The sequence below is a fragment of the Rhinolophus hipposideros genome (genome assembly GCF_964194185.1).
Source record: "Rhinolophus hipposideros genome assembly, chromosome: 5".
In the NCBI taxonomy this organism is placed as follows: Eukaryota; Metazoa; Chordata; class Mammalia; order Chiroptera; family Rhinolophidae; genus Rhinolophus; species Rhinolophus hipposideros.
Window position 1 is genome coordinate 79,071,316 of NC_138051.1, and position 26,826 is coordinate 79,098,141.

General features: G+C 42.7%; 3 protein-coding genes across 9 annotated transcripts in view; 1 reads left to right on the top strand and 2 right to left on the bottom strand.

The window, feature by feature from the left end:
- Positions 1-1,635, bottom strand: part of LOC308498220 (acylphosphatase-1) — a 40,151-nt gene extending 38,516 nt beyond the window's left edge. For 2 of the 4 annotated variants that reach the window (XM_081049800.1, XM_081049804.1), the window contains exons 1-2: positions 1,556-1,635; positions 1,069-1,166 (exon numbers count right to left, since the gene is read on the bottom strand). In XM_081049800.1, coding sequence (XP_080905926.1) covers positions 1,069-1,158 — 90 coding nt within the window. In that variant the 5' untranslated portion in view covers positions 1,159-1,166; positions 1,556-1,635. Of the gene's footprint in view, positions 1-1,068; positions 1,167-1,396 lie in introns of all 4 variants that reach the window. The other 2 variants (XM_081049806.1, XM_081049805.1) reach the window with 2 other exon arrangements.
- Positions 1,636-5,769: 4,134 nt separating this feature from the next.
- On the top strand, positions 5,770-13,589 carry ZC2HC1C (zinc finger C2HC-type containing 1C). Its single transcript, XM_081048564.1, has 3 exons — positions 5,770-5,922; positions 6,754-8,098; positions 13,045-13,589. The coding sequence occupies exons 2-3, from the start codon at positions 6,773-6,775 to the stop codon at positions 13,306-13,308; spliced, it is 1,590 nt and encodes a 529-aa protein (XP_080904690.1). The 5' UTR covers positions 5,770-5,922; positions 6,754-6,772; the 3' UTR covers positions 13,309-13,589.
- A 2,907-nt stretch (positions 13,590-16,496) lies between these two features.
- The window catches only part of NEK9 (NIMA related kinase 9), a 34,038-nt gene continuing 23,708 nt past the window's right edge, over positions 16,497-26,826 (bottom strand). For 2 of the 4 annotated variants that reach the window (XM_081048561.1, XM_081048563.1), the window contains 6 exons: positions 26,591-26,761; positions 25,754-25,813; positions 23,137-23,339; positions 21,902-22,051; positions 20,483-20,692; positions 16,497-19,029 (listed from right to left, as the gene is read on the bottom strand). In XM_081048561.1, coding sequence (XP_080904687.1) covers positions 18,907-19,029; positions 20,483-20,692; positions 21,902-22,051; positions 23,137-23,339; positions 25,754-25,813; positions 26,591-26,761 — 917 coding nt within the window. In that variant the 3' untranslated portion in view covers positions 16,497-18,906. Of the gene's footprint in view, positions 19,030-20,482; positions 20,693-21,889; positions 22,052-23,136; positions 23,340-25,753; positions 25,814-26,590; positions 26,762-26,826 lie in introns of all 4 variants that reach the window. The other 2 variants (XM_081048560.1, XM_081048562.1) reach the window with 1 other exon arrangement.

Consider the following 26,826-nt stretch of genomic DNA (forward strand, 5'->3'; position numbering starts at 1 on the left):
AGTAGAGAAAGATGGGCTGCATTACCATCTGGTCCTTTTCCCTCAACAACTTTAATCTTTGAAGCTGTCACCTCCATTTACTATATCACACGAACTTACTCTGCATAATTGGTAGCAAAACTAGCCGCAACATAGCTCTTTTGCTATGATTTTCATCAATTCTTTTTTTCAACAGCCACTTCTTATATGAGTGTGAAACAGGAGGAAACAATTTATAAGAAATTGGAAAAAAGAGGTAGTGACATTTAACATTAATATTTCAAAGACTCAGGTTGAATTTTAAGTACCACAGTCCCAGGAATGTGACACTTGGAAAGTTCTGCAGTCTTAACTCATTATCTTTGAGGTTGCAGACACACTTGGCAGACATTAGCTCAGATACTCCCCTAGAGAAGACAAAAGGGAAATTGAAATTGCATTTGTGTGTGCATGTTGAAGGAAGATTAACGACATTACGGCAGAGGTAGAGGCTGTTAATAGTGTGTCATCTCTTCAATCACTCCCTAGTCCTCTAGTGGGAACACCAGAGGCCAAATTCAGAGTTACCATTACTTATCCTGGAATGGATTAAGTATTTTCGTTAGAAAAGCTGCAGCTGGAAAAGGCAGTTCTTCTTTCAAAGTCAAAATGAGTAGAAATGTATTAATTGGGGGAAAGGGGATGAGGGAGGTTGAAGAAGAGAAAGAGTTCTGAAGAAAATGCAGCAGCTACAGAGGAAGCAATTACATAAATGTCATGAGTTCATCTAAACGCCATCTTCTTGATCATCATTAGTTTTTCTGCAAGAATTGTAACTTGATTTGATAATACCATAACAGGGCGAACTGGGGCAGCCCTCTAATCCCCTTTGGAAGAGAGAGAAGCTTATTAATATGTGTCTAAGTAACTCAAGTACCACTGTTAGAAGAGACCAAAAATAACAGCATTGTATTTTACCCAGAGCATTTTCATACCCATTGCTCTACAAACCACTTCTCTGCCGTGCAGCTACCAAATAGCCAGCTTCTCCCAATGCACATCTGTCAGGAAGTAACGTGGGCATGTCCCCAAAGTCTACAGGCCACATACCTGAGTGTACTTGCGGAAAAACACCCCTTGCACCTTCCCAAAAATCTCATAATCCACCGATATTAGGGTGTCCCCTTCCGCCATACTCATGCTCAAACCTGTCAGAAACCAGAAAAGCAGAAAAGTAAACAGAACTCATTATCCTATGTCAGGAACCCCAATTCTCAGGCAGAAAGGGCCACATCCACACTTCTTAACCACCGCGACCTCTCCCTGACTTAAGGTCCCCGAACTCCCGAGTACGCTAGTGGACACGCGTAAGCGAGGGTGTGTGAATAACGGGAAGACAGCTGGGCAGGCCCACAGAGGCCTCTTTTGAGACAATTACCTGTTTAGCCAAATACCTCCCCACACCAGTCCTGCTCCCTCTCCATCCCTTCCTCTTCCCACGGGACCTGGCTTTCACGCGGCCGCCAGAATCTCCTGCTAGTAACATTTGGGGCCAATTGAACTGATGGGCACGTCCCGGGCCCCGTCCTACGCTCACCCTCTAGGTCCGGCTCAACACCCCGAGCACCACCGCAACGGTTCTCCTAGTCGCGTAACCGCCGCGCCCGGAAGCTCAGGGCGCGGTTCCTCCTTCGCTGTTTCGCATGCCCATCACGTCTGCTGACCAATCAGGGACGGCGGGCTCTGCCCAGAGCCCTCCCAGAGGGTGGGATTTCGAGGCTGGTTGTCTGGGACCTTCGGGAGCCTAGGGCTGGGGATCTGTCCAGAAACTCTCAACTCGGATTCTACGGACCGAGCCCTCACCCTTCTCGGTCACCAAGAGCACCGCTTTTCTCATTTTTCTCATGGGGAGAAAGACATAGACGATGAAGCTCTTGACCTAAATCCAATCATTCAATAAATATTTACTGAGAGCCTTCTGTGTCAGGCGCAGTTCTAGGTAGACATACATCAGTGAACAAAAAGGATTCTGGCCCAGAGGAGCTTAAATTCTGGAGATGGGAGACGGGCAATAAACATTAAACATTATAAACAAACAAATTGAATAGAATACATGCAACCCTTCTGCATTGACTTTTTCTTTCAGTTCTCAAATTTTAAGTCATGCCTAAGTCTGGAATTAGGAGCAGCGGGGATAAGTGTGTAAGAGGTCCCAGGGGTGGTTATTTCTCTTTCTGTGCTTCTGCAAGCTGCTCATCAGCGCCTATCTTATTATGAATATTCCAAATAACGCTTATCTAAATCAATCCCAAGCACAAGCAAAATAACCCATGGCTCCAGAATCACAATTGAATCAATCAATGTAAGCCAAATGATCAAATTGCATAAATTTCTTTTGGGCAAAGGGAATTGTCAAGGGGTGTTGTGCGTGATGATTGTTTAAAGTAGGGTCACCTTGTAGGCATTTGAATCCAGTTACCCTTGTGATTAAGAATGTGTATGCAGGAAAACTGTGTTTACTGTTCCTCTTGAATTGCTTGTATACATTACATCCCTTCATAACATAAGACTCCATATGTGAATATGCCACATTGGCAGACTTGGCAAGGTGAGACGGATTTGCAATGGAATCATTCCACTAGTTCCCCACTACAAAGTAAGGCTCTGGATCCTGAGAAATATAACCTTAGTGCTGGCATAGGGGTGGGGGGCGGGGTGGGAAGCTGGATTGGATGTTATGCTTGGCAATATTTGAAAATAATGCCAAACAGAGTAACTAGCTGGTGTTCTTTCTCCAAAATTCATTAAAAAAAAAAAAAACTAGTTTCTCAATAGAATTAAAGACCTATTGACTGTCTACTATTTATGGGACACTGTAGGGTATAGGAAGATCATTCGAATGATACATAATCTTTGTTTTTTATTTAGTGTAAGAAACAAACATGTATGCAAATAAAGACAATACAATGTACAACATGCTAATTCAGTTCCAGGAACACCCATCAAGAGATCCTCATAAGCCAGGCCTGTGCTGTAACCAGAACAGAAAATATCATGAGAGGACAAAGGAACAAAGAGATTAATTTGGACTGGGAAGATGGGGAAAACATTCTTGGAGGAAATAGTATCCAAGGTTACACAACCACAACCAGTAAGTGATGGAGCTGGGATTTGGTTGCAGGCAGTCTGAGTACAGAGCCCACTCCGATAAATTCTATGTCTACCACCTCCCAGTATGTGGAGCTTGGGCTAAGGTAGTACTCCTGAGGTAAGAAAGTGCAATTATCAGGTGTGGCTAGATCAGGGGTTTTCAACCCTGGCTGGACTTTAGGATCTAGGGGGAAGCTTTTAAAAACGCTGATACCCGTCACAAAAATAGGTATTGCACAAATGATCATTACAGCATTGCTCACAATGGTAAAAACAAAAAAAAATGCTGATATACAGCTGTTACCCCCAGAAATTGCCTTCCAGGTAGTGCAGAAATTGCCTTCCAGGTAGTGCTAAAGCACGGACAGCACGCACAGCATGCGCAGCCAAGGTTGAGATTCACTGGGCTAGACTCTGGGGAGATAGCGCTGGAAAGGTAGGCTGGACCTAATCGTGTAGGTGGAAATACCACATCAGATTACATGTTTCAACTTTATTCTATAGGTAAAGTAGAAGCCACTGGGTAGGACGATAATATTACTATTAAGGTCATTATTCTGGCAGCAGCATGAAGCATGGGCTTGGGAAGCAGATGTTGAAGGGAAGAATAGCAGGTAGGTGAGTGATACATGCCGTCCCAATGAGAAGTGAGCAAGAACTCACTTAGGGACGTAGAAATGTAAAGGAGGGGTCATATATGAGACACAGCAGAATAAATTCAACAGAGCCTGCTGACCAGTTAGAGGGGAGTGTGACAAAGAGGGAGATGAAGAAGGTGACTGTTGCTTTAAGTTTGAGAGGGAACACTGAAGAAGAAGTGGATTGGGGGAGTGGGGAGGTGATCATGAGTTTGTTTTCTGTTACATTGAGTCTGAGGTTCCTGAGGAACTAAATGGGCAGTTGGAAATCTGAGTCTGTAACTAAGGAGAGAGAGCTAAACCAGATGCCATTGAAACATAGACGAGACCTGAAATTTCAGTATTTGGTGGAAACCATTTGCAGTCTGGAACTGCATATATATGAGAAATAAGCGGGCTCTGGAGAACACCTAAATTTGAGAGACAGGTGAGGAAAAGACATACCCCTGCAGAAGATGGAGCAAGAACACAAAAAAAGAAACCAAGAAGGCACAGGATCAAGTGAGAAGAGAGTTCCAAGGAAGTAAAAAAATCAGTAATGTTAAATGAGTAGGCTGAAGAAGTAGCAGCTTTTGTCTTTGGTCATTGGAAAGGCACTGGTAGCCTGGCAGTTAAATAAAGTGGAAAGGGCAGAAGCCACACCACAATGGACTGAACCATGAGGAGGCGATGAGGAAATGGCGGCAGCAAATGTAAAATTTCTACTAAGAAGTCTTGAGGAGCAGAGGAGAAATAAATGGGATCCGAGGGTAAGGGGCCACAGGTCAAGGGAAATGAGGTTCGTTTTGCAGGAGAAGTTAAGCATATTTTAAAACCAAAGTATATGGATTGATACAACTTGACGCTAACAAGATGGAGGGGGAAAGTCATGGAGTCCATTCCTAGAGGATACTGAAAGCGACTAATTCAATAGAACACATGGAAAGAGATTCTTTTTCCTCAAAAAACAAGAAGGAAGTCAAGATGGAAGTAAGCACTCCAGGAAATTCCGCCAGACTGGAGGGGAGCCGTGGAAGGTGACAGGCAGGCGGATTGCTGAGATAACTGGAATCTTGAGAAGAGTGGGAAATGTCTGGAACTCCATTTAGGAGTCCTATAAAGAAGGCAAATAGGGAGTCAACCAGGAAAGAAAACAAGGGGGGAAAAGAAAAGCCCTGGAGGGCCCCCCAAGGAATTACTTTGTAATATGTAAAAGCTGTAATGATATGTTGAAGTATTAACACCGACTACTGCTGTCTATATCATTGTCCATGTACACGAATCTTTTAAGTAGTTATAAGGAAAAAGTCAGTTGCCTGTTCCAAACAGCTGACACAAATGAACTGAAGCATGAAGGCAAATAAACTCTTCTGATGTTAACAGGTCACAGAGTATCACTTACTGTGGAAGCCAGGCTATACTGCTTATTTTCCATCTCGTAGTTAACTTTATTATCATTACATGTGGTTGAGTCATTCTTGGGCTCTATGAAGAGACGGCCAGAGTTACCACGTGACAGTAAGACACGATATCAAAATAATTACACTGGCTACAAAACTATCCCAGAAAGATACTGCGGAGCAAAACCTAGCCAAGTTGCTATCATTTGACCGCCAGCTCCAAACTAGTGGTGCGGGAAAGCACGGAGAGACAGTGTAGCCATCCCTGGGGCGCGCACAAAGCCGCCGAGCATGCTGAGCAAGACCGTCAGCAGGCTCCCTACCGCTACGTGGGCGGACAGCGGGATCCTGCGGCCGAACGACTCCAGGGCACATCTAGGGGCGCCGTCTTTTGCCCGAGAAGGGCACACCACAGGGTTTGGGGTCATCGCTCTCACAAAAATACAAGTTCTTTGATGGAGGCCCAGAAAAACCTCTCCAGTCCCCTCCCTTGTTCCCCAAGGGCTGGGCTGGACGGAGCTGTAGAGTTGGCCGGACACCGGGTCAAGTGACACCCCGGCGCACCGCACCTCCCTCCGGGGCGGCTCCGGCGGCTCGCGGGACTGCGCCTGTGCGTGCTTCCCCGCGGCGCAGAGGCGAGAGGCGGGGCTGGGAGCGCCAGCCACCCCGTTCCTAGGCAACGGGAATAACAGGGGCCCGCTGAGAGCGCCTGCGCGGCGGTCGGTGGGTAGGGGTCTGGTCCGGAAAACTAAATCCTGGGGTTGCCCCTGAGCAGGAGTTGTCCTGGAGAGCCTCAGGTAGGCGGGAGGACGGGGAGACGTGGGGCCAGCACCTCCACCTCCCAAAGGCCCGATAGACAGAAAAGCGAGGGCTTGTCCCCAAAGCAGAGTCCCCAGTGGGGCGCCCCGCCTGATCCTCCAGACCCGAACGTGACTTCCGCGTTCCGCGGCCAAGTCAGGTGGCCCCCGCTTCTCAGTTACAAACCCCTGGCCTTCTGAGCCGCGGAGACTCGTGGGGTGAGCGTTTGATAGCCAGGCCCCTGCTGCAGGCCCTGGGCAGCGTCTGTGCTCCTTGCAGTCCAGCGTGGCTCCAGCAGGAGGGAAGCCCTGGCACCTACCTCTAGGCCGCAGTTTTCTCACCTGTAAAATGATGGGGCTGGACTTGGAATCCTGAGGTCCCTAAATTCCAGCCATGTAACTCTGAGGGAACCACTCAGTTTACGGGTGAAGAAACTGGAGCCAGAAGGGGAAGTTGCTCGTCTTGTGTCACAGGCCTACAACCTGACTTCCAATCCAATAGCTCTTTCCACCGACCACGGCGTACACTGCGTACGGCAGGCGCATCACTGTATGGCAGAGGCTGGTACTGGTATAAAGGAAAGCTGGGTGGCAGGAACACCTCTATCACATTCGTTTTTCTATCCTCAGGACGTAACATGCACTCCTAGGACATAGTCCGCACTCCAAATGCTTATTGAATGAGAGCTCTGGCAGACCCAGTACCACTGTCCCCAGAAAGTTTAAAGGAAAATGTGGGTAGGACAAATGTATGATAGAAACAGTTGAGTTAAGCAACAAGAGTGAACCTCAGACAAACTTCTCATATATATCTGGTTTACTCTCTCCTAGGCTTCAGTCCAGGCCCTGAATGGCTGGTCTCCAGTTGGCTCCACCTCTGCCTGTGGGCATTATGCTCCCATATAATAAGGCAGATGCCCCAGGGAACCATTCTGCTAAGCAAGACCACTATGAAAAAGATGGCTCTTCCCAGCGGTCCTCGAGGGGGCACCTGAGGAACAATTCCCAGCAGAAGCTTTTGAGCAACAATGAGCTGGCGCTGGATAATCTGTACACTCACTCCAAATGGAACGCCTGCACCAAAGCCCAGAGCTACTACCATCCCCACTGGGCTGGAATCAGCCAGCAAGATCCAAGAAACAATCTCTGGGGCCAAGCAAAGGGTTTGTTTTACTCATCAAGCTCTCAATCCCAGTACCCCAAAGCACATAACCAGGAATTCATCCCCTTTACAAAGAAACGAATTGGAGTAGACAGGGCATACCCGCTGAAACCCGTATTCCATCGGAAGTCTTCTAGTACACATGAGACTGGCACTGATGGGGACCAGAATGTCTCTCCCAGACCCCCTGAGCCAAGAGAGTTTTCATACAGCTTGGGTTCAAGGAACTGGGTGAGTTCATGTGTGGTTGGTACTGTTACTGCCACACAGGAAAAGAGGGCCGTGGCAAACCGCCATGGGACTGAATGGACACAGATCCAAAGACTAGAAGCTGCTGGGGAAAGTTTAGAGGAGGAAATCCGAAGAAAAGAGAGCCTCCTAAGGGAAAAGCTGAAGAAGACAGAGGAGGAACTCAGAAGGATACAGAAGGAAAAGGAACAGGCTGAGGAAAAGAAAAAAAGAGAGCCACAGAGAATGACATTTCCCAGGAGGAGAGGCAAAGGTAATAGCAACACTGTGTACAAACCTATCTTCTCCCCAGAAAACAGGTCTAAGGAGGTCTTCGGTCGAGACAGGGGAGAGGATGAGACTTGGGGATGGTCTCAAGAAAATTCTAGTCCATTCCATTTTTCTGATTATGGAATACAGAAGCTCAAAAGGGAAAGACTAATGGCAAGCAATAACAAAATCCGAGCCCACGTCTCGGGGCCGTTGAAGCAGAACTTTTCTCAGTCCTCAGAAGCACCAGGCAGTGCTTTGCCAGGATCCACAAGCCATTCTAGCTTGTCTAAGGCACCAGACTCTTCAGGTTCCAGCTGTTCCACTCAAGAGCCAGAACTTGGCAAGTGCAGCCACTGTGGACGCAAGTTTCTCTTGCTCAGGCTGGAGAGACACTCCAACGTCTGCAGCAGGATACAGGGTTCCAAGAGGAAAGTGTTTGACTCCTCCAGGGCCCGGGCCAAAGGCACAGAACTAGAGCAGTACTTGAACTGGAAGGGACCAACCTCAGTCAAGGTAACAGGGCCTTATGAATTTGACTTTGAGTGGGGATCATTGTAAGGGCCTGTTATATACCAGGGGTACCAAAAGAAATGTATATACACGACTTGTATTCATCTTTTGTTATCGGTATCTATTGAGTATTACGATTTTAATGCAGTTTTCTCCTTCCTTAAAATGTGTATACATTTTGGGGGCACCCTCTGTATATCATCAGATTTTTGTAAAAAAAAAAAGTAAGTGTCATGTAGGGAGAAAGTGGGAATTAACATTTATTGATTACTGCTGTGTGCCAGTCACTGTGACAGGAGCTTTTCATGTGACTCTCGCCACAACCAAGTGAGGATTTCATTATCTCTTATCAATTAAAAAATCTAGTCTCAGAGAGGTTAACTTGGTTGAGATCACAAACAGCTTTAAATAACAGAGTCAGCATCTAAATCTGGGTTGGAATGACTCCAAAATCTAGACTTAAAAATATATATATCCTTTTGATTATAAAAGTAATACACATTTACTATAGAAAATTTAAAGACATGAAAAATATAAAGAAAAAAAGCTATTCAGCACTTCACCATCTTGAGAGAATTCCTTGCTCTTTGTTCTCTGCCACCTCCCAAGATTAGCATCTATTACCACTCCTATACCCATATCTACTTTTCCAAAGTTAGCTCAATTTTGATATACCTTCTAAATAAATACATGAAACACAATTAAGTTTGGAATTCTTCCCCCAATTTGCAGTGTAAACACCTTAAAGGTAGAGGATTTTATTTTTGATTAACATTCCTAGCTGCAGAAAAACCAGGTTGTGAAAAATAAGGACTTCGAAATACTTTCATGATAAGCTTAGGGGAACTTCATCGGCATACTTGGACCATCAGATCTGGAGAAGATTGTCTAATGAATACATTCACCATCCTATCAAGGTTATGCCGCTTGGTTTGTAAATGAGTGTTTCTCAAAGTGACAAACACTTTTCATTTTAGTGGTTTTAGTGTATATTAGAAAAATATAACAACATGTTAAGCCCTTGATTTCTAGGAATCATGAATTTAAAGAAAAATATGAAGTAATTAATAGTAAGGCAAATAACATGAAAGTGGTATGGAAGTGATCCAAGTTTGGGAAAGCCTAGACCACACGATCTCAAAGCCCCATCCAGCTCTAATATTCTAGCATCATCCTGTTTTCATGTCTTTCCAACCTTCCCTCTGCTGTGCTAGCACCTCTTGTCCATTAGCTCTTTATAGTTTATGTGCACATTTGCTGTGGCCTTTAAAAACTCACATTAATGTGATGGCTGCTAGAAATGTTTGCAGTTAGAATTCTTTCTTTCAGTCCAGTTTGGGAGATCACCACAAGAAAGTCCTTTCCATGTTTAGAGAGAATCTCCCTGAAATCCAGTTTCCAATGAGAAGTCAACATTTTGCTCTTACAGATAATGATATGATCACCAGTTCCTGTTCTTTCCTGTTTTCTTTCTGGTCAACCCCGTAATCCACTGGGTATTTTCTGGCCCACTACAGCGGTTTATTTCTGGCCAGAACCTAAAAGAATCTTGTGTTTCTTAAATTCCTAAACACAGTAGCAGTGAAGCAAAAGAATTGGATTTCTTGAGATCAGACACCTTTGCTTTGTGGAAACTAATTTGCTTTGTGGGCGTATATTACATCGAGGACACCAAGGCGGAAAAGATCTGGATTGAGATGCACTCCCCAACTTGGAATGTCCCAAGTCTTATTCCAAAGCTCTGCGCTTTTGGAAGCTAAGTGGTTTGTGTCTCCCTCTCATTCCTCTAGTGAACTCAGAACAGGTGAATTTTCTTATGTCCTGTAATATTCACGTAACTTTCAGTATAGTACCTCTTGTTTCTCTACTGGACCTTAAGCCTTTGAACACACGGCCCCCTTTGTGATTGTGTTAATTGAATAAAATTTCAATATGATGAATAATTTAAGTATAAGTATCATATAGTTGAGGAACTCTCTCCCCATTCCGTTCTTTTAAAGGTTCCTGGATACCATCTCTAACACTGATTCTCTTGCCTTCTTGTCTGTTTCCTAAGACTCTCCTGATGGAGCCTTCCTTTTCCTTGGATGACATCTCTTTCTGTTAGCCATCATTAATGGTATCAGATCACCAAACAGCTAATTACCTTCTTTCTTTTTTTCTTCTTTTTAAAATTAATTTTAATCTAAATAATATTTGGATACATTTTTAAGATCATGTAGTACTAAGCGACTATAACACAGAGCACCAGTACCCTACCTCGTCCGTCTCCAGGTCCTAATCTAGCCCCCAGATGCAGTCTTTAGTTTTAATAGACGACTCTTCTGGTATGCATTTCTGTATTTCTAAATAGTATTCTTATTTTCTTACCAATTTTGTACATTATCTGAGTTCCTCTTATAGACGTTGCAGATTAAGCTCTTCTTCATATCCCCTCTCCTCCTACTTTTCTCCTTCCCTTATTATCATCCTTCCATTGTAGTGCAATCACACTGTTGGGTTAAACCAGTTGCCAGCTTTTACATTATAATAACCACAAATTTTGTGCCCTGATGAGTGAACAAATTCTGTCCCTGACCATATGAACCTGGGAGTTAATAACTGATTCACGTTTTTCGTTTTTTTTTAAGATAGATCTATCTTTAATACTTTGAGGAACCTCCATATTGTATTCCATCCATATTGTATTCCATAGTGGCTTTACATTCCCACCAACAGTGCACAAAGCTTCTGTTTTTCCCACATCCTCGCCCACACTTGTTATCTCTTGTTCTTCTTCTTTTTTTTCTTTTTTAAATTGGGGAATATTAGGGAACAGTGTGTTTCTCCAGGGCCCATCAGCTCCAAGTCATTGTCCTTCAATCTAGTTGTGGAGGGCGCAGCTCAGCTCCAAGTCCAGTTGCCGTTTTCAATTTTCAGTTGCAGGGGGTGCAGCCCACCATCTGATGTGGGAATTGAACTGGCAACCTTGCTGTTGAGAGCCCACACTCTAACCAACGGAGCCATCCAGCCGCCCACCGCCCACCGGCGCTCAATGGCAGCTCGTTGTCTTCAATCTAGTTGTGGAGGGCGCAGCTCACTGGCCCATGTGGGAACTAAAACGGCAACCCTGTCGTTCAGAGATCGCGCTCTAACCAACTGAGCCATCTGGCTGCCCCATGATTCATGTTTTCATTTACTCGGTTTCTTACATACCTTCTCTCTATAACCTTTTTTTCCTAAATGATCTGTCTGATCTGTAAAAGATTTTGGTCAAATGGTCAAACACCTCTCATAATCCATCAGTTTGATTTTTTAAATTCTGGAACCCTCCATCTGACCATTCTTTTTCCTCCTGCTCCAGTCTGGACTGGTTATTCTCTGGGCCTGGTGCACACCTGTTGTCTTGGGACCTCTTTGCTTCTCTGTGTTGGGTGTCCTGTTTTCAACATCTCGTGTCTTTCTTTCTCTTGCTTTACTCCTTGTTTTGTGGACGCTTACTAAAGAAAGAAGCACAGGAGGCATGTTTTTGTTTTGGGATGAATGAAAATATCTATATAATACCCTGATATTTAATTGATGATTTGGCCAGGTACAGAATTCTTGGTGGAAAATGATTTTCTGTCAGCACTGTTGAGGCCTTTTCCTGTTAGCGTTTACATTCAATGTTATTGTTGAGAAATCTGATGCTATTTTGATTTCTGCTCCATTGGATCAAACCATTTTGGTTTTTTTCTAAAAGCTTACCAGATTCTCTCTGTATTCTGAAATCCTGAAATTTTACAATGATTATGTTGGACACTTGGTAGGCTGTTTCAATATCAAGAGTAAGTTACCTTTAACTCTAGGAATGTTTATAGTATTATTAAATAATTTCCTCCTCTTGCCTTCTATGTTTTTTTGGAATGCATGTTGGTCGGTGTTGGACTTCCTGGATTGACTAATTTTTTAATATTTGCTTTTCTACTTTCCATCTTGACCTTTTTTCCCATTCTGAGTTATTTTCTTGCTATTACTTCACATTTCTATTTTTATTTTTAGCTATCAAAGTTTTAATTTATAATAGTTCTTCCTGGTTCTTTGGCTGTTTCTTTCTCATAATATATATATTCTTCTTGTTTTGTAGACACAATCTCTTCTAATACTCCTTTGTTGATATTATAGTTTTTCACTAAAAAAATCTTCTGCTACCTGCCTTGTTGCTGCTTCCTGAGTGTGTGTGTGTGTGTGTGTGTGTGTGTACGCGCGCAAGCGCGCTTTTTTGTCTCTCTCCTTAGAGCTTTACACAAATTATCTGGTGATACTTGGCTGTCCATTCATATTTAAGCTTAAGTGAGGCTTGTTGACTAAGGGTCTTCATATTAGGGTTATCAAAGAGTGAGCCTTTCAATAGGGGTCCCCCAGAACCAGTGTCTGATGGCTTTTCTCTCACCTGCTTGATGCATCCAGAGAACCCTTCAGTCTCCTAACAGGGTGCCAATGTGCTTGGTACTCTAGGAGAGGGGGGTTAGGAGGGACAGCCCCACAATTCATCACGAAGGCTAACCCTTTTCTTCACTGTGCCTGGATGTCCTGAGTCTGAAACCTGTCTGGTTCAATTTCTCCAGAGAATAAACTCCTGTTAGCCTGTGAGGGAGCAGAAGTATTGGATACTTGAATGTGCAAGTTGGGATAGGAAGCCCTGGGGTCCAACTTACTTTTCAGCCTTGTGCCTCCCCGCTTTTCAGTACCTCGTACTTCCACTGAGCCTCTCAAAGGTTCTGCTGGGGAAAATGGCTTGCTTCTCCCTTTGCAGGCCCCTAGTTTAAGGTACCTCCACTCTGGCAAGTTAGTTATTACTGTTGCTCCATGCCTGTTCTCTTTGACCTCGTGGATTAACACCCTTTTTATTTCCTTACTGTTATTCTAATGGAGAGTCAGGAGACAAGATAAATGCCAACTTGAATGATCAGTTTTCCTTCTACTTAAAGGCTGATCCTCCTCGGAAGAGCAACTGGAGACAGAAGCATGAATCTTTCATACGTACCCTCCGTCAGGCTCGAGAGGTCCAGCAGGTAATTGCCAAAGGGGGCAACCACTCAGACTTGCCTCCCATCCTGCCTGCAGAAAATCCAGACTATATTCAGTGTCCTCACTGTAGCCGCCACTTTGCTCCTAAGGTGGCTGAGAGGCACATTCCCAAGTGTAAGACCATCAAGAACCGCCCTCCACCCCCAAGGAAGCATTGCCGTTGAGCAGACAACAGCGGAAACCTCAGTAGTTCAAAAAGCTCTGCTTCTCTTCAGCAGGAAATGGGAGAATTTGATGGTAACGCAGAAACAAGGAAAACTTGCCACATCTCCCAGATCTGTCTGCAGAGCTGAAATCAGTAAGCAGCAGGGGGCAAAAAGGAAGCCTCGGCTTCCCACCAAATTACCACCTCGGGCTGGTGTGCCTTATGTTATTGCCTAAGTGATGGGTGAAGACACTGAGGAGTAGCAAGCAGGCCACATTAAAACTCTCTTCTCACAAGCTCACTTGTGGTTAGTGCTAATTAAGTACCTGCCTTTGCTCTGCCCTCTTGCCACTGGCTCTGCATGTTTGTCTGATTCCTCTTAACTCTTCTTGCTCCTGCAGGAAGTTGACTCATTAGGATGTTTCTGTCAGGATCACTGTCCCTCAGATGGGTATCCTTTATAAAGATAATACGATTTTGTTGTAAGGCAAATGGAAGCCTATCCTTGACCTCCCTGGTGCATGGTCCTGGCCAAAAGCCAACACAAGTATGTAAGGTTAAGGTGCCGGTATATCCTAAACCCTCCCTATGGTGTACTGTGTAACAAAGGGAACCCTCATCGTTATCTACTTCACAGGGTAAGGATGGGAGGAATGACACTGCATCTCTGTAGTTTCTTTTCTAATGTCAAAGAAAGGGAAGAAACTTCTGTTTCACCTATTGCTAGCAATCTGCTTTCAAATTAGGTTGGTAGGTTGGTTGGATGGCTTTTTAAATGAGGCAGCAAAATGTACCATCAAAGCAAGCTGGGACATTGCTGTGTCACATGTCCCTGGCTGATTATACTACAGTAAACTTCTATTTTAGAAAGTAAACTTTGAAGGAAAAGATACCAGATCTTTTAAATTTTCTCTATGCAGAATCATGCCAAATGCAAGTAACCTTTATAATTAGGCCCTCAATTAGGTGGGTTTTGGAGATTTAAAATTAAATAATAAAATGAGTGAGTCCTAGACTTGTCAAATGGGATCAGTGTTAAGGTAGTATCTGAAGGGGTATCAGTTCTCATAGGATGAAGCGAGAATAACAGATCTGAAATACTAGTAAGGTTATTGTCCTGAGAGCATTACTCAAATTGTTAGTTTAAAATACTGGGGGGGAAAAAAAATCACCCAACCTGGTCTGGGCGAAGGGGACTGGGCAGAAACAAAACCATGTTTTACTAAACAAAAGATGGCCACTCTTCTTCCATTTCTTCTGTAGCTTCTGCTAAGTGGCTCAGCTAACAGACCAGACCAATTTGAAATGTGAATTTAAGGCTTTAGCTGTGAAGCTGCAGGACACTAGGCTGAAGAAACGTGTTGTTTTTTTTTTTTTAAAAAAAAACAGCATATATTGAATTGCTTTACGCTCTTAATTATATTGCAAAGAAAAAAAAGAGTTCTCACATAACAGGGCTTTTGCTTGGCCACTCAAAGAAAGCTCACACAGACACAGTGGATATTTAACTCAATATATACACTCCCCAGGCAAGTTTAATGAAGTATACACTTTGTTTCACACTTGATGGTAAAAACAATAGATGGCAAGAATGACCTGTGGCCAAGGTCACAAAGTGGTAGCGTGGACTGCTTGGTCCCACTGGTGTTTTATTTGGCTGGCACCGCACCCAAAATACAATCTGGCATTTTAAAATTGGGAAATGGAGCATCTCTTAAAAACCTGTAAGTTCTGGAAACACCAGGCCAGCAACTCTGAGTAGCACTGAGTGGGGTTCAGAAGCAGTTGCTCCGTCAGACTGGGGGAGCATTCAGAGCACTGCAGCCCCACCTGGCCGGCTTCACTTAAGTGCCTCATCTGCCTGGCCCCCATGGGCACTTGGGTTTGGGATCCCCGAATGATGATATTAAGGTCACATATCAGGGCCCTCCAGGGAAAACAAATGTGTGGGGGGTGGGGACAGGGGGAAGTGCTTTCTACAGACACAGGAAACAGTCATTCATTCTTATGCTGCTAGAGAAATAAAATCGTGTCTTAGCGTTCCCTTTGATCTCAACACGCTTAGGTCTTGATTATATCAAGAATATCTGTTAGTCTTCTAAATTTAGCTCGATCTTATCTTTGGAAAGAGGTTAGAAACCTTTTTCTAAGTTTCTTCCTGGATAGCAGAGGATGGTGGTGGATAAATAAATGCTGCTTAGTGTCCATGAATTTTATACTACTTTATCCAAGAACCTTTAGTGCAAGTAAATGTTATAAATTTTAAAGTTCAGAAGGTTAAGCAGTGGGGAAAATCTCATGGTGAAACTCACTTAATTTAGAAGTGCAGCTGACACAGGGCTTCTTAACAGCGGGTGTATTTCATGCAGCACAGTACGTTTTGGCCAACATTTTCTTTTTGTCATCGATTTATCACTCTTCACAACTACACAGGAGGTAGCAGAGAGTGATATTGTTTTTCTCCCTGAAGTTACGATTCTGTGAAGTTTAGTGATCAGTATGTTTATTTCCATAGTTAATCACTGAAGCAATAACTGATTTTTGGCTTTGTAACAGGAAGGAACATGTTTTGTAGCCCTGATTACAACCCACTCTGCTCTGACACTATCATGAATAATCCTTCTTTGGAGGCTCAGGAATACTCAAGTGGAAGAATTTATTTACAATTCATCTTTGCTCCAGATTTGTTCTCTTGATCATGAATGTTTCCAAATATATGGCAAACCAAATGAAAGGTGAGTTTAAGGCTGCTTTTGCTTTAAACTTGAGTGAAATGCTCAGCCAGGAGAAGTTGTGACGTCGCTGTGCTCTGTATGCCAGGGGGACCAAATACAGTTCAACTTCTGAGGGAAAAGTTTTATAAACATAAACCGGTATTCTCACTTGAAAAAGACCACTGTGAGTGGGGAGCTAAGTACAAGAAGTGATTCTTCCTCTTAATTTTTGTCTCCCTCTCATTTTAAGCACTATATTTTAGAAGTTTTGAGGGAAAAAAGCTGCAGCAGCAGCAATGATCCTGTTAGCAAGAAAAAGAAATTGGAAAGACACAAAGATTATTTCTGTACAAATGTCCCTTGCATTCTGTTACAGACCACTTATTTGTTTATATAAAGGCTCACTGAATCAAAGACTCATGAAGGCCTAGAATCTGAGTGTTTTATCCCCTGTGACTAAGGTCCATGTGCAGACTTATTGAGGCATAGCACTGATTGAGAATTTAAATGTTTATTTAAAACAGAAATGCCAAACCACTCCACCCTCAACCTTTCAAACATCCGACTAACAATAAGTTAGTTCTTCAGCAACAATGTCAGAGCAGAGGAGTAACTCAGGTTATACTATAACTCAAAAGCAACACTACTGGAAATATACCTAGCACTGCATAGAAAAAAAAAGGACAAAATTTAAGAGAATTAGCTACAGAAAATCATTCAAAGGCTGCGTCACCTTTCACTTTTTATCTAATGCATGGCTGCCATCTTTGAACTGGTTTCTGTTTGCATAGCTGTTTGGTGGGGAAAAACGCATATGGCTGTCCCAGGCACAATTTAGGAAAGTGCAAATTATCTCTAAGGCACAGAACTTAGATTCTTAGCTAGATTAATAGCAAAGCTAGGCTTCCCGAGGGAACACACTAGAGAAAACGACCACAGCAAGCCTCTGCTAGAGGACAACTCCCCTGCGACTAGAGCAGGGCTCTCACCCTCCCTTCAATGCTTACTTCCATCCCACAGTCTCCCTAACGTCCCATGTTCCTCAGTTCCATGGCAGAAGCAACACTCATGATTAACACCCAAACTGACCCTGCCTCTCAGGCCTGCTGAGATGGTGAGCATGAGGACACAGGAGCATGAAAGGCCAGTCAGTCCTTAAAAAAAAAAATAAAAAATCAAAGTTGCATTTACATGATGAACCAAAATCCATTGTTGGGGTTTATAGCAAACTCCCAAGTCCCTAGAACTTGGAGCTTAGTCCAGGGTTGGCCCCTTCCCGTATTTTAAGAAAAAGGCTTCAGTGATGACATTAGCACTATTGTCCTTCCCAGAACTGAGAAAACAATGGGAACATCAAACCAAAGAAGATCCCATAGAACACAGTTGCCTGTCCCAGACATGGGGTTTTCCCAGAGCATCAGCCTTTACATCACCAGTTTCAGGGAAACAGCAAAATTTCCATTGCACAGGTCCTTCCAGAATATTAAACAGACACCATTCTTTTTTTTTTTTTTTTTTTTTTTGGTTTAGGGAAAATCAAACAAAAATTATTGTAGCTGTTTCTAGGGAGGTAGGATGTGAGGCTCATCAAGGTAGCTCCTGTGACCCAAAATACTACAGGAACCTCTCATGAGTCTAGGTGGAAACACAAAGCTCGCATCCTTTAGTAAAATCATCAGACGCTTCCAGGCCACTTTCTTTGGGAAAGCGAGCTCGCTCCTGTCTACAAGGACAAGATGACTGCAGGATCAGAAGGAGCTCTCGGCCAAATTCTTTTCACTTGGCAGGTTCTACCTGTTCTGTTAGGCTTTGGGGACTCCCAGGTTTTGGCGCTGGCTTTGGGCCACTCAAATAGGAAAGATGATCCAGATTCCCTGATACGGCTCCATAAAACACCAAAAAGGGAAAAAAATACTGCCTAGACATACAAAAAGGGGGTGGTGGGGCTGCTGATGTCTGGATTAGAACCCTAAGCGCCATGACGGCAGAGGCACAAGAAGCCTTCTCATGGGCAGAAGACTTGGTCACCCTACGGCCCCTCACCGACACCACGGAGAGGCAGCTACAGGACTTCTTCTCCCTCACGGTTTTCTCTTAAGACCATTCCCACCGCCCCACTGATTCGAACCTCTACGAGACACCTCATCTCTTGGCAGTCGGGATCTTCCAAAGCTAGGAGAGCCTACCCTGCCTCTCCACAGCCTGAAACTCCAGCTGTGTGATGAGGAGGGATCTGCCCTTCCTTCTCTACTCCTCACTGAACAAATTAATCCTCAGAGGAAAAGCAATCTAAGCCCACTTTTCCTCCTAATGCATTTAGCTGCACGAAGTAACTGAACTTTCTGAAAATAAGCCCTCGCCTGACTCCACCAGATGTATTTTCCTGGACTCAGGGCTCCAGAGAGGGCTCAGTACACTTCACCACTCTCCAGGTGACCCTGGACGGGCCACATCTGGGTGCAGCCCACTCCAGTTTTACACTTTTCCCTCCTCCACCCAGAGGTGCAATGCCTGGTTTTGAACTCCCAAGGCAGCTTCCAATTAATGGTGAAAATGATAAATGGGATATAAGCTGCTACCAGCAAAATTAAGGTGAGCATTGTGTCTCCTCTTCAAAGGTGGGGCCACCAGGTGAGGTACAGAGCTGCTGCTGCTGCTGCTATGGCAGTCACCGAGGACAAAGCCAGGGCCGTGGGGCCCTTCCATTCTCCAAAACAAAACCACTCCTAGATCCTAACAGGCAGTGCCACTCTCCAAGTGTACACGGAAAGGGCTTCAGGGCCTCCGCCTCGCGCTCCTTGTCTGCAAGTGAACAAAGCCAGGAAAGCGCTCTCTGCATTCAGTAAGTGTGCTGTGAAGTTCTTTGGATCCCAGTTTCCTGGGGACTATACAGGCTCAGGAGACTAGAGGCTGGGTCGACAGGAATCTGTTCCCAGGAGGCACCAGGACTCTGAATCTAAGTCAGGCTTTGGATCCAATTCCATCTCTTCCTTTGCTGTTTGAGTTCCTTTGGAATGCATCCCCACCTGTCCAGATAAAACACAGTTCCACATTAACAATGCTGCTGCCTACTCACTGAAGCTCAGGACTAGATTTTCAATGTCAGCCTCCAAGGATTTATAGCCACAGGTTTGTGAGAAGCTCGTAATACTATCTGAGGTGAGGCCTACACCTTTACATTTCCTGCAGTAGGATGACAAACTGTCCCGGTCTGCCCAGGACTGCAGGATTTTCTGAGATTCAGAACTCTCAATTTTAAAATTGAGACAGCCCCGGGCAAGACAATCCTTCTGCTGGCTACAGCTGCCAATCCCCCATGTTTATGTCAAGTGTGTAGATTATCTTCCAAAGTATTTTCATAGACATTATTTCATTTAATCCTCAAAACAACCATACAAAGTGGTAGTATTTTCTTCTTTTAGGTGAGAAACCAGGGCTGATAGAAACACAGTAATTTGTCCAAACACATAAAACTGGTATATGGGAAAGCCAAGGGTTGAACAGTATTTCCCTATCCTAGTTCATGCTGTATAGAGCAATCCTATGGCTCTTTAAAACAATGCATGCAGCATCACCTGTGAAGTGTTTTTACCAAAAATGTTTAACTTCAATCTAATAGACTGTAAGTTTATAAACTTCCAGTTTATAGAAATGACAGGGTGACAAAAGAACAAGTTAAGCAATGTCCCAAGAAAACAGGACAAATCCAGAATGCAGGACATTCTGTTAAACAACTGACCCCATTTCTTCAAGTCAATGCCACAAAAATTTTTTAAAAGGGGGGAAAAAAAAGTGATGGTAGTGGAGGGACTTGTCCTCGATTAAGAGAAATAAGAGCCATAACAATGTAATGTGGGCTTCTTGATGGATTCTGATATGATAAAAACAGTTATAAAGGACATTTTTGTGGGAAAACTGGGAAAATTTGAGTATCAACTGGGTACTGTATGAGACTAGAGATTAGTGTTAATTTTGTTAAGTGTGATAATAGTATTGTGGTTATCCAGGAGAATGAATGTCTTTATTTTTGTGTATGTGTAATAAAGTATTTAGGAGGGGCTATATCATGACTTTCATAATTTACTTGAAAATGACTTGGCAAAATAAAAATAAACACACACATTTTAAATACACACCGGTATTCTAAACACACACACACTTGAAACAAATATGGCAACATATTAACAATTGTTGAATCTAGATGGTGGATATATGGGTGAACTGTAATGTTTAAAGTTTTTCATAATAAGAAGGAAAGAAAAAACAAAGAATGACAAAAAACACTGGAAGTTAGGTGATAAAAATAATTCAATCCAGGTGCCTAAACAAGGCCCAGGGCTTCTGGGATTAATTACAAAAGTTACAACATTAAAAGGTAAGTACTTGAAAAGGAGCAAGTCTATTTCAGTCCTTGGTGTTCTGTTTCTGTGATTCTTCAAAACAGAATTAGAAATTGAATTATTCTTTTAATGCTCTCACCTGCTGCTCTCCTTCTAATTTCTTGTTCAGCTTCTGTAGTTGGGTAAAAATCTGGAGGTTTTCTTGCTGTAGCTTCTGTTGTTCAGCCAGACACTTTAACACCAGACCCTGCAATCTCTCAACCTCCACCTGCAGAGTGCTGCATGCACAGGTAGGAGTCAGTGGGGTTCCCTTCCCAGCACATGTTCCTGCAGGATTCAGCCGAGGTGGCTAAAGAGTAAAGAGAGAGGTCACAGGAGGTTCTCCCCCGATTCCAGAATAAGATAAAACATATATACACCTGAAGTAAACGCAAGAGAAACAGGAAACTACCAGGATTACAAAGGCACCAGACTCTAACATAACAGGACAAGAAAACTCTCAGTGCCTCAGTCTGTGACGCTAAGGTAAAAGAACAATCATCTATTTTGGAAGACTTTGTGAAAAAGTTTAAAGTATACTGATATCTTCCCATTTAAAATGCTGAAGTGGGGGAAAGCATGATTTAGTTTGGAACATGTCTTTCTGATCACAGTGAGGACACTGACCCAAAGGGTCAATATTCATGAAATGCAATGGATCACACTTTGGAAGAGATTTGAGAAGTGTTCAACAAAAAGGATTGCCAAAACAATTCAAGAAGGCTAACTGAAAGAGAAATTAAAACGTCCACCTTGACGTTTCAAAGGTTTTATTACCTCGTCTGGGAAGCTTTTCAATTTTCCTAGTCTGAATTTTTCTCTCTTTTTCTATTATACTTTGTTTATAGCAAGGGTCAGCATAAGACAGGCTATAGGTCAAATCAGGCCTACTACTTGTTTTTGTAAATAAAGTTTTATTGGGACGCAAGCATGTTCATTCATTATGTATTATCTATGGCTTCTTTTGTGGTACAATGTCAAAGTGTGTATCTGCAAAAGAGACTGTATGGTCCACAAAGGCTGAAATAATTACCAAGTGGCCCTTTATAGAACAAAGTTTGATGACCCCTGGTTTATAGTTTTATTGAAGTATTTACCAGTTTGATTTCTATCAAGGTTAGATATACACTGTTGTTCCCTTACTAGATAGACTACAAGCATCATTTCTTACTTATACTTAGAGCCCCCAACCCACCCTAGCAGTGTCATGAAAAGCTGGATTTGAATTTTGGAATTTCTGAGGCAGATATAAAAGAAAAGACAGTCCCGTAGGGTAGAAAGGTGCCAGCCTGTCAGAAATGTGAAACGGTAAACACTTTTCCAGGACAAGTCAGTTGATCCTCTCTCTAGTAAGGGCGTTAAGCACTACTGAATAGACAGTATAATGAACTGATACAGGGCAGCTAGGAGACCAGTGAAGCTAGAGGAGACAGTGAGGCCAAGAGAACTGGGCAGTTTGTAGCCACTGTTTACCTAGTTCTGATTCAAAGGCAAAAAGCTCAGTTACCCAGGCTCTTACTGGGGGCTTGTGTTCCGAAGGCGCTTCAGAGGCCACTTTGAGTCCTTGTAGCTCTTCATAGGGCAGGGTATCTTTCTCAGATTCTGAAAAAACTGCACTTAGGGGAGATGGGCTATCAGGCATGGGGATGAATTCTGCATTTTCCAGCTCCTGTGTTCAAGAGAAAGAATCTCATCAGTTCTGTTTGAGCCATTTAATTTCTCCCAAATCCCGTTCTTCCTACAGCTTTCACTCTGTCGTGACATCAGCACCCTCTAGTGGAGCAGGACAGTTGTATTGACAACATAGCTCACCCTACCTGTCCACAGCCTGCCATCCCTTCCTCGGTATAGTTACAGTGATATAAATTCAAATTCAAGAACAGAGTTTGGAGTGTCTGGCATGTTTCCCCAACACACTTATTATTATAGGCTATTCAGTGAGTTGGGGCGCTTTACGTTGATGTTAGCAAGGCCAGCTGCCAGGCTCTGAAAGCTGAGGGTGACGTTTTAGACAGCTGGCCTTGCTGCTTCCTCCAGTCATACTCCTAGATAGCTATCAAGTTTAGTTATCAAGTTATTACATAGGGAGCTATAAATCTATATTCTTTTTTTGACAAAAAGATTTAAAATTTCACAAACTATAAATGTCCACTGTAGGAAATGAGAAAATACAGACGGGCAAAGGTAGATAAAAATCACTACCAATTCCATCACTCATAACCAGTTACAATGATCAGTAGTCTCCACAGTTAAGTCTTCTATGCATTCCATGTTTTCTAGAAGAATGGGATCATACTGCACAGATAGTACATCCTTTTCTGCATAGCCATATGCTATAACCAACTTTCTATGTAACTCAATATACTCCAGTCTTTTTACTCTCTGCATTTCAACTCTCATAATCCATTTCTCTATTGTAAGGCATCCAAATGTCCCAACATGCCACTTCTACAAACCACTGCAAAAATCTGTAAGCTTAATCTTTGCACACATGCTTTACAAAAACTGTCAAGGAAGGTTGTATTAATTTACATTCATTTAAGTAATAGAGGTATGAGAACATTCTGTATCTCCTCTTGTCAGGAAGAAACAAGGGTTAGATTTGGTGATTCTGTTCCAGGTAGAAATCAGAAGTTAGATGCCTGCTGCCAAACTTGTGACTAGGACATAAGACACTAGGGTTCTGACAACTGCTTTCTCGTCCCTGCCCAGGGCCGGATACTTTATCTAAGGAACCTCTACCAAAGGAATTACCTTCCGAAGCCAGCCAGGACAGGAGCTGCTGGCCCCACTGCTGATGCCCAGTGCCTCCGTGGGGCTGACCAAACCTTCCATTCCGCGGTCTGCCTCCATAGTTCCTCTGAAGCCTCCACTTGGGTCGGGAGTTTCAGATCCCTGACGACTGTCCTCCTCCTCTGCCCCGACGCCACCGCCACCCGGGCTGGAGCTCTGGATCACTGACAGATACACAACACAAAAACACAGAGCTTTGCTATGCAGCCAGGAGTCACCATCTTACAGCCCCACTGACCCCTGGACAGGTTCCTATTGTTGCATGAAGTGGATCAGCAACAGTGTAAGTCAGATATCGGGGGCTAAATTTTAGTTTTTCCACAAGGTATTGTAGGTCAGCATTTTCATGGTAATTTGCTTTTACTTTCCAAACTTGCTTATCCCTGTGTTCATAGAAAATGATCAGTGTTCTAAAGCATAAGTGAACAATCACCACAACCACAGCTCACCAAACCTAGCACCCGTCCTTTCAGACACATACAGACTCCTCCACAAAGGTTCATTTTATATACAAGGCTCTTTCACGTTCGAGCCGAACACCACTTCAAGTTGCCAGACAAACACACCACTAACTCCCTTTCTGGGGAAACATTTAAATGGAGAAGTCTTCAACCATTAAATTCATTAAATTCTTTGATGACTGTTTGTAAGAATTTTTAAAATATGCCTGGTTGTTTCATATCATGCAGTATATTCCAAGTTACCTTAATGAAGACTAGCTGATGTGTTGTCAAACAATGAAACTGAATTTTAATATGGGCCAAAGAAAAATAAAAAGTAAATTTGCCAAAGCTAAAAAACAAACAAACAAACAAAAATTGTATGGTATATTCTTTCTAAAGTTAAACGTAAAGGACTGTTTATGATCACCAGCTGTACTGGCTTAAGGATGGATGGTGCAATGTCACCCTACAGAAGCAGCACAACTATAGTGCCAAAGTAAGCTCCGAAGCTTGCTTTTGGTTTTAAATGGCTTTTAAAAATTATGTTATATTTGAGATAAATATAAGACTGTTTTTAACGTGCAAGTTTTGATGCCTAACAAAATAAACATACATGAATCTACTACTTGAAGAACTAGAATTGTACTTTCCAGTATGGTAGTTGCTAGTCATATATGGCTATTTTAAAAAAATTTAAAAATTCAGTTCTTTAGCCACAGTAGCCACTTTTCAAGAACTCAACAGCCACATGTGGCTAGTGGCTATCATATTGGACAGCACAGATACAGAACATTTCCATTGTTGCAGAAAGATCTACGGGACAGTACTGAACTAGAATATTACCTATATCGCTCTGTCCTATGAATTCCTTCCTTCTCTGGCCTCCTACCCAGATGTAACTAACCACTGTTTAATTTTGTATTTACCATTTCTTTCTTTTTTTTTTTTTAAAAAAAGCTTTATCACCTCTTTATGTACCTTTAGCAATATACTGTTTATTTTGCTGGGTTCTGAACTTTATAAAGAGGCATGTAGTCTATTGCAACTTCACTTTTACATTTCAGATTATGGAAATATTTGTAGATGTCCATTTTCACACTTGTATAATATTCCATTGGATGGTTATAACATATTCAACTAACAAATAATTACTGAGCATCTACTATTTGCCAGGTATTCTTCTAGGTAATGTGGATAAAATCAATGAATAAAAGACAAGAATCCTTGCCCCTATAGAGTTTTCATTTTGTAGCCAATGGATGTAAGCTTCAATCTTATTTTTTCCTTTAAATACTGTTCCAACAAAACAAAGCTCTAATAGAACAACTATACCTAGTAAAAAGATACTTTATCCTTTGTGACAGATATTAATACGCACAAACAGATGCAGAGCAATGGATTATGAAAGGAAACCAGTAAGAGGTACGATGTGTGGGTACATGTAAACTAAAGTTCAACAAGTCTACATCAGATTTTCAACTATTTCTTTTTGGAGGATTAATTTGCTTTTATTCTGGGTTTTTATCTGTTCTGATTCCACAAAAACATCAGAATCCAGGTTCTGAGACATCAGACGACAGGTAGGTACTCTAGCAAATGGAAAACCAAAAAGGAACATAGATTCAGTTTCCTGGCATGGTCCCAAGTAACAGAGCACCATGAAGAAAGCAGCCAAAGGAAAATTATCAGAGAGCCTTGGGCTGATTTTCTTAACCACTTGAAAGTTTAACCAACTTTTAATTCTGAGGGCCTATTTTGAAGAACTATTTCTATAGACTGAAATACCCTGGGAATACCATGGAAGTACAGGGTAGACAGAATCCATAGTCCCTAACACAGTAAGGAAAAGAACAATACATAAGTCCCATTGCAAGCCACTTAATTACTTCCATATGCTTGGTGGCAAAAATGTTCTCTCCCTCTGACCACAATGTAAAAGTCGTAACTTATTGTGAAATCCACCAAAATATGATCCTCCCTCTGATGATCACTGTATTCCTCATTTCCCAAAGATATTTCATATTTCTTTCCTTTTCCTTTTTTTTTTTTTTTTTTTTTTTTTGGAGACTGCACAGAATCTAACCCAAAGACCCATACCTCACAAAACTACTGGTATCTGCGACATTGCTACTTACCAGTTCCAATGGATAAGCCACTGCTGTTGGAACGGATGGTCTTAGAATTCAATACTTTCTCTGCGGAAACATATTCAGTAGGTAAGCATTACATACAGCTATAGGCAGGCAAAGTGAGGAGACTAGGATAGGGAGTTAATCTAGGAGATAACCGCTATCCCTCACTACAGATAAATTACTTACTGTTTTAGGTATTAGTGTCATAAGCTAAGGACCCTTAGCTACTCTCACAATATTCCCTATGTAAAATAGCAATTCTCTACCTTAACTGTTCTTTGGAATCACCTAGGAAGCTTTAGAAAGTAACAGTGCCTAGGTCCTCCTCCAGAGATTCTGATTGAATTGGTCAGGACAGTGGTATTGCTAAAAGCTCCTCGGGGGACTCTAATGTGAAGCCAAGGTTGTGAACCACTCATCCAAAAGAATGGACCTGTAAATCCCACGCAGGCCTTTATAATTTAGTTCATAACAAAGTAATCTTTATGCAGAAAGCAGTTATGATTTAGTTTCTTGTTAAAGGTATACTAAATGTTTCTCACAACAGCATGAACACAGACAGTAAAATTAGTAGAGGACCAGAAGTTATAAATTTCTGGCATGGGGGAAGAGTCCTAAGTTATTTTAAAAAATGGTCAAGAGGTAGAAAATGACAAAGCTCAGGAAGTGACAATATTCTGTTCCTCCCACTAGGCTGGCATCACTGACATTGTAAGACTTACAGAAATAGCTTCTTTTCTTCAGGACACTTCTGTTTCCAAGAATATGGCCATTCAGTACCTTAGGTGTGGGTCTATCCTCTGTCAAAGCCACCCCAACCGACAGATATGAAACCCTTACCAACAATGAGAATGGTGTGCCAGCCACGGCAAGATAGGTCTGGAACGTAATGCAGAGATCCAAAAATAGGCCGAGGCCATGAGGTACAGATATCAGAGCCATGAGGTCTCTCTGTGGGAGTCATTGCCAGGCGACCATTACCACCATTGCCCCAGGCAAATATGTGATTATCTAGAGAAAAATTAAACAGCAGACAGTTTAACAGAACACTGCTTCCCAACTCTTTGGGTTCTCCA

Bases quoted from the DNA above. Each gene is read 5' to 3' on its own strand.
- ZC2HC1C (XM_081048564.1), top strand. From the start codon at position 6,773: ATGGCTGGTCTCCAGTTGGCTCCACCTCTGCCTGTGGGCATTATGCTC. The intron at 8,099-13,044 runs GTAACAGGGCCT...TTCTACTTAAAG, and splicing joins AGGGACCAACCTCAGTCAAG to GCTGATCCTCCTCGGAAGAG.